The 15,877-nt window shown below is 42.1% G+C and overlaps 1 protein-coding gene across 1 annotated transcript; it reads left to right on the forward strand.

The window, feature by feature from the left end:
• Positions 1 to 867: 867 nt before the first annotated feature.
• On the forward strand, positions 868 to 15,633 carry LOC308137618 (uncharacterized protein; the record flags this gene model as incomplete). The annotated part of the gene is made up of 8 exons (XM_080506370.1): positions 868 to 1,039; positions 5,355 to 5,567; positions 6,256 to 6,272; positions 6,477 to 6,527; positions 7,122 to 8,403; positions 9,961 to 10,123; positions 15,269 to 15,417; positions 15,557 to 15,633. The coding sequence occupies 8 exons, from the start codon at positions 868 to 870 to the stop codon at positions 15,631 to 15,633; spliced, it is 2,124 nt and encodes a 707-aa protein (XP_080362496.1).
• Between the last annotated feature and the right edge of the window lie 244 nt (positions 15,634 to 15,877).

A 15,877-nucleotide genomic window follows, 5' to 3' on the forward strand; every position in this document is an offset into this window, starting at 1 on the left:
TTGTTTCAATGTGTGTTTGTTTTAATGTGTTTGTTTTTATTGTGTTTTTTGTGTTTGTTTTAACGCTTTCTGTAATCCTTCCAATTTTGATTGGTCACCTTGTCTCTTCCTATCACAGCTGTTATCTTGTTCCAATTTTCAAAGTTGTTTTATTTTGAAATGACACGTCAGAATTCCTTCACATGGACTGAGTGTCATGCTGGGATGGTGTACTACCACTGAGATGTGGAATGAGCCCAAGGCAACTAGGAATTGTGGAGTTATATCGCTTCCAAATCAGGGCATGTTTGGTTATATTCAAATTGTTAAAGGTATTTTTTTTTGAAATGCAACATATCAAAAATAGAAATAAAAATAAAGTTTTACTTAATATCATATTGAAAATTGAAAAGAATATTTCATCGTTGATAAACTTTAATAAAATTAACCTTTTGTCCCACTACTTTTCTCATTCGGCTGGACATTATTTATTTATTTACTTACATTTGGCTTTGCTTTACTTTGCTCTGTTATGTTTTGTGTGCTTTTATTTAAATGTGTTTAATTTTGATATCGAGTTGAATAATAAAATGTATGCCCACATCTAAAATAAACCTTCATTCTATACAAAACAAAAATCAATTCAGAACCTTTTATAAGTGGGTTTTAGCTTGAATAAATCATTCTTTAAAGAAACTGACAACCATTCCAGGCGAGGCGGTTGGAGGTTTTATTTTGAAATCAGTTGGCGGAAATAGTACACAGCATCGTTGACTCTTGACAGAGCCGACTGCCTCACGGCGACTCACTTCACTTCCGGTCGGGAGCTCGTACTTTTCCGCGGTTCTCGAGTCTCGTTCAGCAAACGTTTCACCTCCTGCAGCTCCAATGGCGACAGTTCAGGCGTTGAAGGAGTTTATCAACCAGCGACTTTCTGCTGCCGCCGCAGAAATATCCACCGCGTGCCAACAAGTGGTCGTCCAGTACGAGGAGGAGATAGCACGTCAGCGCAGATTGTTGGAAATCAGCGGGAAACTTCCCATCAATCTCCACAGAACAGGTACGTGAATGTCGGAATGAACACGTGAATGTGGCTCGTGGAGGACCGTTGCTCTACGTTTGAAACTCGCAGACATTAACGACGCTGCGGCTGTACTTCCGGTTCAAAGTGAAGCAACACGAGTGACTGTAAGTCAGAAACTTTCAGCATTAAACGGAGCAACTGTGCCACAAGCGGGGGAAACGAGTTCTGTGCTGTTAGATGTGATTTATCGACACAGTCTAAGCTAACATTGCATGCTAATATAGCTTTGTTTCGCGAATCCGCCGCATCAACCGCTACTTCTGACTGACGCCATCTTGGTCCGGTCGCGCGCTCTGCTCGTTTAGCGAATCCGCCGCATCGACCGCTACTTCTTATTGGCGCCGCCATGTTGGTCCGGTCGCGCGCTCTGCTCAGTCTAATCCATAGGTCTCAGGGCATAGATATATTAAACACGCGATACCACACTGCCTATCAGCGACCGTTGATGCGACGTGCCTCCAGCGCCGCCATCTTGGAGAGGTCTCCAGCTCGTACAGAACATACAGATCCCAGGCTGTGATATCAGTGATCACCTTCCAGTTTTTGTAGTGTACAAAAATAGATGTTCAAATAATGAAGAGAAAACAAATATTGGTTTAAAAGGGTAAAAAGAGATAAAACTATTGATGCATTTAAAAAGGAGCTATTAACTCAAGACTGGAGTATTGTATTCAGAGAGAATGATGCTAATAAGGAATATGATGAGTTTGTACAAATATTCCAAAAATTATATGATAAACACTGCCCAATGAAAAAATACTGTATAAACAGAAAGTGTAAAGACAACCCATGGATGTCTAAAGGATTGTTGAATGCATCCCAGAAAAAAAATTAATTTACAAAATATTTATAAATAATAGATCAAAAGATTGCAGAGAACAAATATAAGAAATATAAAAACAAATTGATAGGTATAATTAGAAAATGTAAACAGGATTATTATAATAGGTTGTTAGATAACAATAAGAATAATATTAAAGGCTTTTGGAATGTCTTAAACAGTATAATTAGAAGTAAAGCAAGAACGATCAATTATCCACGGTATTTCAAAGATGAGGATAAAACTCTAAATAATATGAATGAAGTGGTTGATACGTTTAATATATTCTTTGTAAATGTTGGACCGAACCTGGCTACAAAAATAGCAAATGATGAGAATTATAATTGTGAGCTCAAAGACACAAATCCTCTGTCCTGTTCCTCAATCCTGTGGAGGAAAAGGAGATACTGGACATTGTTAGAGGGTGTCAAAATAAAACCTCCACAGATTACTATGATATGGATATGAAGACCTTAAAAAGTGTTATTGAAAGTCTCTCTAAGCCGTTAACATACATCAGTAACTTCTGTTACAAACTGGCCAATTTCCTGATAGCATGAAAGTTAAAAGTGATTCTTCTGTTCAAGGCAGGAGACAAATATTAAACATCTCTTCACAAACTACAGGCCTGTCTCCCTCTTACCACAATTCTCTATAATCTTAGAAAAAGTTTTAAATTCCAGACTTGACAGCTTAATTGAACGGTTTAATTTACTCTCTGATAATCAGTTTGGCTTTAGGAACAATCACTCAACTCAACTCTTTGATAGAACTGAAGAAATAACTGATGCTGTTGACAACAAGCAATATGCATTAGGGCTATTTATTGACCTGAGTAAAGCGTTTGACACAATAAACTATGACATATTAATTAATAAGCTAGAACATTATGGGATCAGGGTGGAGCTCTACAGTGGGTCACCAGTTACTTAAAAAATAGAAAACAAGTGTGAACATCGGTGATTATCAGTCAAGTTGTCTACAAAGTGTGTGTGGAGAACCTCAAGGTTCCATTCTGGGCCCAACATTGTTTAATATGTATATAAACCACATTTGTAAAACTTCTCAAATTCTTAGATTCATCTTGTTTGCAGACGATACAAATATTTTTGCGTCAGGAGACGATTTAAAACAACTCTGTCAAATTGTTAACTTGGAACTCAAGAGTGTCAACAAGTGGTTCAAACAAAACACATTATCTCTAAATCTGAGTAAAAGCAAAATGATCATATTCGGCAACTGTAATTCCAATTTGCAGGAAGCAGTTCAGATAGAGGGTGTTGTTATAGAGTGTTGTTATAGAGTGTTGTTATAGAGTGTTGTTATAGAGTGTCGTTATAGAGTGTCGTTATAGAGTGTCGTTATAGAGTGTCGTTATAGAGTATTGTTATAGAGTATTGTTATAGAGTGTTGTTGTAGAGTGTTGTTGTAGAGTGTTGTTGTAGAGTGTGGTTGTAGAGTGTGGTTGTAGAGTGTGGTTGTAGAGTGTGGTTGTAGAGTGTGGTTGTAGAGTGTGGTTGTAGAGTGTGGTTGTAGAGTGTGGTTGTAGAGTGTGGTTGTAGAGTGTGGTTGTAGAGTGTGGTTGTAGAGTGTCGTTATAGAGTGTCGTTATAGAGTGTCGTTATAGAGTGTCGTTATAGAGTGTCGTTATAGAGTGTCGTTATAGAGTGTCGTTATAGAGTGTCGTTGTAGAGTGTCGTTGTAGAGTGTCGTTGTAGAGTGTCGTTGTAGAGTGTCGTTGTAGGGTGTCGTTGTAGATTGTCGTTGTAGGGTGTCGTTGTAGGGTGTCGTTGTAGGGTGTCGTTGTAGGGTGTCGTTGTAGGGTGTCGTTGTAGGGTGTCGTTGTAGGGTGTCGTTGTAGGGTGTCGTTGTAGGGTGTCGTTGTAGAGTGTCGTTGTAGAGTGTCGTTGTAGGGCGTCGTTGTAGGGCGTCGTTGTAGGGCGTGGTCGTAGGGCGTGGTCGTAGGGCGTGGTCGTAGGGCGTCGTTATAGAGCGTCGTTATAGAGCGTCGTTATAGAGCGTGGTTATAGAGTGTTGTTATAGAGCGGGTGCATGGAATCAAATTCCTTGGAGTTATTATAGATGATCGAATTACTTGGAAATCTCACATCAAATATATATCTACGAAAATCTCAAGAAACATTGCAATAATAGCAAAAGCAAAGCACATTTTAAATATCAAAGCTTTACACACCTTATACTGTTCTCTGATTTTGCCCTATTTATATCATTGTACTGTGGTATGAGGTAGTACTTATAAAAACACAGTAAAACCAATAGCAATGTTACAAAAAAGAGCGATTCCATTAATTCATAAAGTTGGTTTTGGGACCACACAAACTGGTTATTTTTAAAATCAAACATCATGAAGTTTTGTGACGTTGTTGAGTTCCAAGCAGTACAGATGTTCTATAAAGCAAGTTCCAGATTGTTCCCAAGACAAATACAAAGAAGGTTCCAGATCGTACTGGTCGTTATGAAATACGTGAGGAATTAAACTTTAGGACTCAGAAACATAAACACAACCCTGAAAAGTTTGATCCCGACAGTTCATGGTGAACAACTGTGGAACAAACTGGAGACGGAGTTGAAACGACGTCCAAACATCAACCTGTTCAAATACAAATACAAACAAAAGACTTTTGAAACATACAGAGAAGAAGAAATGCATTGAAGAAGTAGGATCAACGTATATGTGCATGTGTGTGTGAGTGTGTGTCGTAAGTTTGGTCCGTGTTGATTTAGTCGTTTGAAATGTGGGAGGTTCTGTTTTGTTCATGTTTTGTTTTGTTGTTGTTGACGTTTTGTTCTTTCTATTCTAGTGTGCAATGTACTTTTTGTTGCTCTGAGTTTGGGGGTGGAGCTCAGAAGCTTCTTGCTTCAGCCCCACTGCTTTTGAGCAGAATGTTTACTGCTCAAATAAATCAATAAAATAAATCAATAAAGGCCAGAAAATCCACAACAACATTGTTAGCTCCTGTGCTAGTCCACGTATCAACACAAGTAATACCTCGTTTTAAAGCTGAGGGAAAGCTCTATCCGCTGGAACACTTTCCCCGCTGCCAATAGTTTTTCAATGAGGTTTCCACATTTAATTCCACTGGTTTTAATTAACAGTTGGAAAACATTTGGAGCGGTCGGCCATGGCAACTTCTAATAAAGGCAGCAACAGGGGCAGACTCCAGGTTCTGACATCAGAAGGCTCTCAATCACATCATCTCGTCTGCCCAAGCTGCCGAACAGGACAGGGGGAAGAAAATAAAGGCTTGATTGAAATGAGCAGACTTTTTGTGTCTCAATGTTGGTATTTTAAATGTATCCTGTCGTGTCTCATCCATCCTTCACTGTAAAATATTCCCGTCAGTGACGTTTGTCTCGTTTCCCCTCCAGAGAGTCCACAGCGACACGTTGTTCACCAGAAGACGAGCTCCAGTGTGCAGCAGGAGGAACATGAAGCTCCAGGCGTTAAAGAGGAGGAGGATCTTCAGGAGACGGTTCCCGACGGACGACGTGACGATTCCTGCGACTCGGCCAGAGACTGGACCAGCCAGCGACTCGCCGCTGCCGCCGGGGAAATCTTCACTGCGTTTGAACCAACGATGGTCCAGTACGAGGAGGAGATTGATCGTCAGCGCAGACTTGTGAGAATCATCTGGGAGCCTCAACTCAGGCTCCACAGGACAGGTATGGAGAAGTCTGAAGAGATGCACCAGTCTTACTGGTGGACCATCGCCATTGTTGTGGCTGTTTGCTTTATACACTGCACACAGCAGCAGGATGAGCGTCTGTGAGCTTTTTAGTGTCTTTAATCACCTTTATTCAGCAGACGGGGAACTCGGGATCCACTCGCTGTTCTTCTCCACGCTCGTCTTCAACGCAGCAGCTGAGCATTACACTTGAGAAAACACAACAACCAGCGATTCCTTCTCAACTGTCAATAGTAGCCACAACGCGAACAATCTACGTTCACTTTCTAAACTCCACTGCCCAATGGCGTTGTGGACGTTGATGTTTTCTAAAGAGGAAATTCATTCAAAAGCAGGACGTCTCATTGCGACTCCACCTCAGGTTGCAGGGTCAACAGTGAGAACAACGTTGTGTGGAAATGAGAGGCGATTAGTGGGATAGAGCCACAACAGGAAGTTAATCTAAAGAAGTAATATGGTAGAGAGAGATGGTGGTTAATCTACCAGCTGGTCAGCAGCTCAACATGCACATTCTGAACTAATGTGGCAACCACATCTTTTTTTCTCTCTTTGTATTTGAATGAACGTTTTCAATTTCATCGCTTGAATCCCAGATTTGTTTTTGAAGCAGGAACTGCAGAAATAATGTAACTAATGTTTCATGTTGTACTCGTCTGTCTCTCCAGAGCTCCGACAGCACCATGGAGAACCAGAACCTCCAGACATCAAAGAGGAACCAGAACCTCCAGAGATCAAAGAGGAATCAGAAGAACCAGAACCACCAGAGATCAAAGATGAATCAGGAGAACCAGAACCTCCAGAGATCAAAGAGGAATCAGAAGAACCAGAACCACCAGAGATCAAAGAGGAACCAGAAACTCCAGAGATCAAAGATGAATCAGAAGAACCAGAACCTCCAGCGATCAAAGAGGAATCAGAACCACCAGAACCTCCAGAGATCAAAGAGGAACCAGAACATCCAGAGATCAAAGAGGAATCAGAACCTCCAGAGATCAAAGAGGAACCAGAACCACCAGAGATCCCGGTGCACCAGAAACCCGGTACCAGCCAGGAGGGAAAGAGGCCTATCCTGGTAGTTGAATGTGGTTCCTTCAGGGTTCCTCCTATTGAGGAGCAAAGTTCCCTGAGTGAACCAGAAGGAGAACCGGACACTGAGCAGCTCCTCTCTCATGACTCTGAAATCCACCATGTGACCAAACATCTGGACTGTGATTCAACTAGAAATGTAGAGCAGAACAAAACCAGCCTGGTTCCTGGTGACGGTGTGGACGAGGTTCCTGAGTCGGAGAAGCAGGCTGAAGGTGAAAAGCTTCTTAATGAGGAATCATCTGGGAAACATGTCCGTAAAAGACCGAGATTGCTTGGCAACTTAAGAACTGTCACTAATGTGAAGAAAATGATTTGTGAAACGTGTAGCAAATGTTTCACTTCTCAAAGGGATTTGTTGGTCCACAAGCGAACTCACACAGGTGAGAAGCCGTATTCTTGTGAAACATGTAGGAAAGGTTTCAGTTATTCTTATCATTTGAAGCGCCACATGAGAAGTCACACAGGTGAGAAGCCGTATTCTTGTGAAACATGTGGTAAAGGTTTCAGTCAACGGAGTAGTTTGTTGGTCCACAAGCGAACTCACACAGGTGAGAAGCCGTATTCTTGTGAAACATGTGGGAAAGGTTTCAGTTATTCTAGTAATTTGAAGTACCACATGAGAACTCACACAGGTGAGAAGCCGTATTCTTGTGAAACATGTGGTAAAGGTTTCAGTGTACAGAGGAGTTTGTTGGTCCACAAGCGAACTCACACAGGTGAGAAGCCGTATTCTTGTGAAACATGTGGTAAAGGTTTCAGTCTAAATGGTCATTTGAAGTCCCACATGAGAATTCACACAGGTGAGAAGTCGTATTCTTGTGAAACATGTGGGAAAGGTTTCAGTCAACATTGTTATTTGAAGTACCACATGAGAACTCACACAGGTGAGAAGCCGTATTCTTGTGAAACATGTGGGAAAGGTTTCAGTGTTCAGGGTAGTTTGTTGGTCCACAAGCGAACTCACACAGGTGAGAAGCCGTATTCTTGTGAAACATGTGGTAAAGGTTTCAGTGTACAGAGTAGTTTGTTGGTCCACAAGCGAACTCACACAGGTGAGAAGCCGTATTCTTGTGAAACATGTGGGAAAGGTTTCAGTTATTCTGATCATTTGAAGTGCCACATGAGAACTCACACAGGTGAGAAGCCGTATTCTTGTGAAACATGTGGGAAAGGTTTCAGTCAACGGAGAAGTTTGTTGGTCCACAAGCAAACTCACACAGGTGAGAAGCCGTATTCTTGTGAAACATGTGGGAAATCTTTCGGTCTAGAGACGTGTTTGAAGTACCACATGGCAACTCACACAGATAAGAAGCCGTATTCTTGTGAAACATGTGGGAAAGGGTTCAGTTCTCCGGGTAGTTTGTTGGTCCACAAGAGAACTCACACAGGTGAGAAGCCGTATTCTTGTGAAACATGTGGGAAAGGTTTCAGTATTCAGGGTAATTTGTTGGTCCACAAGCGAACTCACACAGGTGAGAAGCCGTATTCTTGTGAAACATGTGGGAAAGGTTTCAGTCGCAATGGTAAGTTGAAGAGCCACATGAGAACTCACACAGGTGAGAAGCCGTATTCTTGTGAAACATGTGGGAAAGGTTTCAGTTATTCTGATCATTTTAAGTACCACATGAGAACTCACACAGGTGAGAAGCCGTATTCTTGTGAAACATGTGGGAAAGGTTTCAGTCTACAGAGTAGTTTGTTGGTCCACAAGCGAATTCACACAGGTGAGAAGCCGTATTCTTGTGAAACATGTGGGAAAGGTTTCAGTCAACATGGTTCTTTGAAGTACCACACGAGAACTCACACAGGTGAGAAGCCGTATTCTTGTGAAACATGTGGGAAAGGGTTCAGTATTCAGGGTAGTTTGTTGGCCCACATGAGAACCTCACACAGGTGAGAAGCCGTATTCTTGTGAAACATGTGGGAAAGGGTTCAGTATTCAGGGTAGTTTGTTGGCCCACATGAGAACTCACACAGGTGAGAAGCCGTATTCTTGTGAAACATGTGGGAAAGGGTTCAGTATTCAGGGTAGTTTGTTGGTCCACATGAGAACTTCACACAGGTGAGAAGCCGTATTGTTGTGCAATGTGGGAGGAGTTTCAGTCGCCATGGTTCATTTCTGCGTCACATGAAGAAAGTTCACCTTGAGCCCAAACTCACCAGTTAAAGTGTTGAAATAAAATGTTGATATGAATCCAATAGTTTTTTGGTTTTTTTGATTCAGTGTTTGTTTGATGTTGAAAATGAATGTGGAAGTTGAAGTTGTCAAAGAGTGACCTGCAGTCGTCCGGAGCAGAAAAGCTTTGGGCTGGAATTGAAGACGACTGCAGCTGATGTGTGGCGACGAATGTGGCACAATGGACTTCCACTGGTTCTAGTTAAAAAGTCTATTTGTGCTCTGATTCTGGTTTCTTCATCCACAACTCACATGTTCCAAAGGCCCCGCCCACCTGTTCTAACTGTTCCCTGAGCACACACACACACACAGTATTCTTACTCTTCATATCGTTATAGATCTCATCACAATGACCTCAGATTAATGATTTCATCACAATTATTGTTGTTCCTAATCCTAAACGTGTTCTTTTCAGTGCCAGTGTTTCTATATTTGATATGACTATAATTCAGAGGAGAGATTTAAAACCTCTACAAGGATCTTCTCACCATGATTTCATCACATCCGGTTTCCAGGTGGGATCTCCAGGGATCTGACCTCTGGGGGTCAAGGGTCTTGTGGTGGTGACCTGTCAGCTGTGGGATTCCAACCTGCGAACCGTCATACCCCAAGACCGCTTCTCTAACATTTAGGCCCCCACTGCCTTACTTCTTCAAAAGAAAAAGAAAATACTAATAAATTAAATATATATGGATGGATCAGGGGTGTCAAACTCATTGTGGTCTGGGGGCCACATACAACTTAATCGGATCTCAAGGGGCCAGACCAGTAAACTTATTCCAAAATTACATAGAAGTAACAATAAGTCCACTTTTTCCTCTGTATTAGTGCAAAGAAGAAGTAAATTATAAAAATCTCTATATGCAATGACTTGTCCTTTTACTAAATCTATTATGAACAACCTAAGAGTTTTTAAGGAAAGTTTGTGCAATTTCAACACTTTCACCCAGTTGAACATTGATTGAAGTGCATTATGCATAAAAACTGATCCCAGATTCCTAAATCTCAAGGGGCTTCCTCCATTTGATCAAAGTGTTTTTAAATGCTGGGCTCTATTGACCATAGAAGGTGCCTGAAGGCCGACTCTCTGACTGGCTGTTGAAAGAAGCCCTGATCCACGGAGCCAGACTGGACCTCAGCGGAGCAACGACTCCTGGTCTGACGGGAAGGCTGGTCCAGTCTGGGACCCTCACCGTGGGTCAGCTGGTGGATTCTGTGGGGCCGGACCTGAACAACACCAAGGCCCTGGGCTGTCTCCTGAAGCTGCAGTCTGTCCGGGTGTCCCAGAGGCTCCTGGAGACCTGGAAGGACGTCCTCACAGCCAGAGACAGGAGCCTCCTGAGGAAGTCCAGCCAAGGAGAACTCTCCCCGGACGCTGCAGACCCCTTCCCCCAGGTCCTGTTGAGCCCGGAGCTGGGGGGACTGTCCGCCCCCCCCCCCCCTAGAAACCACACAGCCTGAGAGACTATTTAATTACTTACATTTGGCTTTGCTTTACTTTGCTCTGTTATGTTTTGTGTGCTTTTATTTAAATGTCTTTAATTTTGTTATCGAGTTGAATAATCAAATGTATGCCCACATCTAAAATAAACCTTCATTCTATACAAATAAAATCAATTCAGAACCTTTTATAAGTGGGTTTTAGCTTGAATAAATCATTCTTTATAGAAACTGACAACCATTCCAGGCGAGGCGGTTGGAGGTTTTATTTTGAAATCAGTTGGCGGAAATAGTACACAGCATCGTTGACTCTTGACAGAGCCGACTGCCTCACGGCGACTCACTTCACTTCCGGTCGGTAGCTCGTACTTTTCCGCGGTTCTCGAGTCTCGTTCAGCAAACGTTTCACCTCCTGCAGCTCCAATGGCGACAGTTCAGGCGTTGAAGGAGTTTATCAACCAGCGACTTTCTGCTGCCGCCGCAGAAATATCCACCGCGTGCCAACAAGTGGTCGTCCAGTACGAGGAGGAGATAGCACGTCAGCGCAGATTGTTGGAAATCAGCGGGAAACTTCCCATCAATCTCCACGGAGCAGGTACGTGAATGTCGGAATGAACACGTGAATGTGGCTCGTGGAGGACCGTTGCTTTACTTTTGAAACTCGCAGACATAAACGACGCTGCGGCTGCACTTCCAGTTCAAAGTGAAGCAACACGAGTGACTGTAAGTCAGAAACTTTCAGCATTAAACGGAGCAACTGTGCCACAAGCGGGGGAAACGAGTTCTGTGTTGTTAGATGTGATTTATCGACACAGTCTAAGCTAACATTGCATGCTAATATAGCTTTGTTTCGCGAATCCGCCGCATCAACCGCTACTTCTGACTGACGCCATCTTGGTCCGGTCGCGCGCTCTGCTCGTTTAGCGAATCCGCCGCATCGACCGCTACTTCTTATTGGCGCCGCCATGTTGGTCCGGTCGCGCGCTCTGCTCAGTCTAATCCATAGGTCTCAGGGCATAGATATATTAAACACGCGATACCACACTGCCTATCAGCGACCGTTGATGCGACGTGCCTCCAGCGCCGCCATCTTGGAGAGGTCTCCAGCTCGTACAGAACATAAAGATCACAGGCTGTGATATCAGTGATCACCTTCCAGTTTTTGTAGTGTACAAAAATAGATGTTCAAATAATGAAGAGAAAACAAATATTGGTTTAAAAGGGTAAAAAGAGATAAAACTATTGATGCATTTAAAAAGGAGCTACTAACTCAAGACTGGAGTATTGTATTCAGAGAGAATGATACTAATAAGGAATATGATGAGTTTGTAAAAATATTCCAAAAATTATATGATAAACACTGCCCAATGAAAAAATACTGTATAAACAGAAAGTGTAAAGACAACCCATGGATGTCTAAAGGATTGTTGAATGCATCCCAGAAAAAAATTAATTTACAAAATATTTATAAATAATAGATCAAAAGATTGCAGAGAACAAATATAAGAAATATAAAAACAAATTGATAGGTATAATTAGAAAATGTAAACAGGATTATTATAATAGGTTGTTAGATAACAATAAGAATAATATTAAAGGCTTATGGAATGTCTTAAACAGTATAATTAGAAGTAAAGCAAGAACGATCAATTATCCACGGTATTTCAAAGATGAGGATAAAACTCTAAATAATATGAATGAAGTGGTTGATACGTTTAATATATTCTTTGTAAATGTTGGACCGAACCTGGCTGCAAAAATAGCAAATGATGAGAATTATAATTGTGAGCTCAAAGACACAAATCCTCTGTCCTGTTCCTCAATCCTGTGGAGGAAAAGGAGATACTGGACATTGTTAGAGGGTGTCAAAATAAAACCTCCACAGATTACTATGATATGGATATGAAGACCTTAAAAAGTGTTATTGAAAGTCTCTCTAAGCCGTTAACATACATCAGTAACTTCTGTTACAAACTGGCCAATTTCCTGATAGCATGAAAGTTAAAAGTGATTCTTCTGTTCAAGGCAGGAGATAAACATTAAACATCTCTTCACAAACTACAGGCCTGTCTCCCTCTTACCACAATTCTCTACAATCTTAGAAAAAGTTTTGAATTCCAGACTTGACAGCTTAATTGAACAGTTTAATTTACTCTCTGATAATCAGTTTGGCTTTAGGAACAATCACTCAACTCAACTCTTTGATAGAACTGAAGAAATAACTGATGCTGTTGACAACAAGAAATATGCATTAGGGCTATTTATTGACCTGAGTAAAGCGTTTGACACAATAAACCATGACATATTAATTAATAAGCTAGAACATTATGGGATCAGGGTGGAGCTCTACAGTGGGTCACCAGTTACTTAAAAAATAGAAAACAAGTGTGAACATCGGTGATTATCAGTCAAGTTGTCTACAAACTGTGTGTGGAGAACCTCAAGGTTCCATTCTGGGCCCAACATTGTTTAATATGTATATAAACCACATTTGTAAAACTTCTCAAATTCTTAGATTCATCTTGTTTGCAGACGATACAAATATTTTTGCGTCAGGAGACGATTTAAAACAACTCTGTTAAATTGTTAACTTGGAACTCAAGAGTGTCAACAAGTGGTTCAAACAAAACACATTATCTCTAAATCTGAGTAAAAGCAAAATGATCATATTCGGCAACTGTAATTCCAATTTGCAGGAAGCAGTTCAGATAGAGGGTGTTGTTATAGAGTGTTGTTATAGAGTGTTGTTATAGAGTGTTGTTGTAGAGTGTTGTTGTAGAGTGTTGTTGTAGAGTGTCGTTATAGAGTGTCGTTATAGAGTGTCGTTATAGAGTGTCGTTATAGAGTGTCGTTATAGAGTGTCGTTGTAGAGTGTCGTTATAGAGTGTCGTTATAGAGTGTCGTTATAGAGTGTCGTTGTAGAGTGTCGTTGTAGAGTGTCGTTGTAGGGTGTCGTTGTAGGGTGTCGTTGTAGGGTGTCGTTGTAGGGTGTCGTTGTAGGGTGTCGTTGTAGGGTGTCGTTGTAGGGTGTCGTTGTAGGGTGTCGTTGTAGGGTGTCGTTGTAGGGTGTCGTTGTAGAGTGTCGTTGTAGAGTGTCGTTGTAGGGTGTCGTTGTAGGGTGTCGTTGTAGGGTGTCGTTGTAGGGTGTCGTTGTAGGGTGTCGTTGTAGGGTGTCGTTGTAGGGTGTCGTTGTAGGGTGTCGTTGTAGGGTGTCGTTGTAGGGTGTCGTTGTAGGGTGTCGTTGTAGGGTGTCGTTGTAGGGTGTCGTTGTAGGGCGTCGTTGTAGGGCGTCGTTGTAGGGCGTCGTTGTAGGGCGTCGTTGTAGGGCGTCGTTGTAGGGCGTCGTTGTAGGGCGTCGTTGTAGGGCGTCGTTGTAGGGCGTCGTTGTAGAGTGTGGTTGTAGAGCGTGGTTGTAGGGCGTGGTCGTAGAGCGTCGTTATAGAGTGTTGTTGTAGGGCGTGGTTGTAGAGCGTCGTTATAGAGCGGGTGCATGGAATCAAATTCCTTGGAGTTATTATAGATGATCGAATTACTTGGAAATCTCACATCAAATATATATCTACGAAAATCTCAAGAAACATTGCAATAATAGCAAAAGCAAAGCACATTTTAAATATCAAAGCTTTACACACCTTATACTGTTCTCTGATTTTGCCCTATTTATATCATTGTACTGTGGTATGAGGTAGTACTTATAAAAACACAGTAAAACCAATAGCAATGTTACAAAAAAGAGCGATTCCATTAATTCATAAAGTTGGTTTTGGGACCACACAAACTGGTTATTTTTAAAATCAAACATCATGAAGTTTAGTGACGTTGTTGAGTTCCAAGCAGTACAGATGTTCTATAAAGCAAGTTCCAGATTGTTCCCAAGACAAATACAAAGAAGGTTCCAGATCGTACTGGTCGTTATGAAATACGTGAGGAATTAAACTTTAGGACTCAGAAACATAAACACAACCCTGAAAAGTTTGATCCCGACAGTTCATGGTGAACAACTGTGGAACAAACTGGAGACGGAGTTGAAACGACGTCCAAACATCAACCTGTTCAAATACAAATACAAACAAAAGACTTTTGAAACATACAGAGAAGAAGAAATGCATTGAAGAAGTAGGATCAACGTATATGTGCATGTGTGTGTGAGTGTGTGTCGTAAGTTTGGTCCGTGTTGATTTAGTCGTTTGAAATGTGGGAGGTTCTGTTTTGTTCATGTTTTGTTTTGTTGTTGTTGACGTTTTGTTCTTTCTATTCTAGTGTGCAATGTACTTTTTGTTGCTCTGAGTTTGGGGGTGGAGCTCAGAAGCTTCTTGCTTCAGCCCCACTGCTTTTGAGCAGAATGTTTACTGCTCAAATAAATCAATAAAATAAATCAATAAAGGCCAGAAAATCCACAACAACATTGTTAGCTCCTGTGCTAGTCCACGTATCAGCACAAGTAATACCTCGTTTTAAAGCTGAGGGAAAGCTCTATCCGCTGGAACACTTTCCCCGCTGCCAATAGTTTTTCAATGAGGTTTCCACATTTAATTCCACTGGTTTTAATTAACAGTTGGAAAACATTTGGAGCGGTCGGCCATGGCAACTTCTAATAAAGGCAGCAACAGGGGCAGACTCCAGGTTCTGACATCAGAAGGCTCTCAATCACATCATCTCGTCTGCCCAAGCTGCCGAACAGGACAGGGGGAAGAAAATAAAGGCTTGATTGAAATGAGCAGACTTTTTGTGTCTCAATGTTGGTATTTTAAATGTATCCTGTCGTGTCTCATCCATCCTTCACTGTAAAATATTCCCGTCAGTGACGTTTGTCTCGTTTCCCCTCCAGAGAGTCCACAGCGACACGTTGTTCCCCAGAAGACGAGCTCCAGTGTGCAGCAGGAGGAACATGAAGCTCCAGGCGTTAAAGAGGAGGAGGATCTTCAGGAGACGGTTCCCGATGGACGACGTGACGATTCCTGCGACTCGGCCAGAGACTGGACCAGCCAGCGACTCGCCGCTGCCGCCGGGGAAATCTTCACTGCGTTTGAACCAACGATGGTCCAGTACGAGGAGGAGATTGATCGTCAGCGCAGACTTGTGAGAATCATCTGGGAGCCTCAACTCAGGCTCCACAGGACAGGTATGGAGAAGTCTGAAGAGATGCACCAGTCTTACTGGTGGACCATCGCCATTGTTGTGGCTGTTTGCTTTATACACTGCACACAGCAGCAGGATGAGCGTCTGTGAGCTTTTTAGTGTCTTTAATCACCTTTATTCAGCAGACGGGGAACTCGGGATCCACTCGCTGTTCTTCTCCACGCTCGTCTTCAACGCAGCAGCTGAGCATTACACTTGAGAAAACACAACAACCAGCGATTCCTTCTCAACTGTCAATAGTAGCCACAACGCGAACAATCTACGTTCACTTTCTAAACTCCACTGCCCAATGGCGTTGTGGACGTTGATGTTTTCTAAAGAGGAAATTCATTCAAAAGCAGGACGTCTCATTGCGACTCCACCTCAGGTTGCAGGGTCAACAGTGAGAACAACGTTGTGTGGAAATGAGAGGCGATTAGTGGGATAGAGCCACAACAGGAAGT

The sequence above is a fragment of the Blennius ocellaris genome (genome assembly GCF_963422515.1).
Source record: "Blennius ocellaris genome assembly, chromosome: 12".
Classification (NCBI taxonomy): Eukaryota; Metazoa; Chordata; class Actinopteri; order Blenniiformes; family Blenniidae; genus Blennius; species Blennius ocellaris.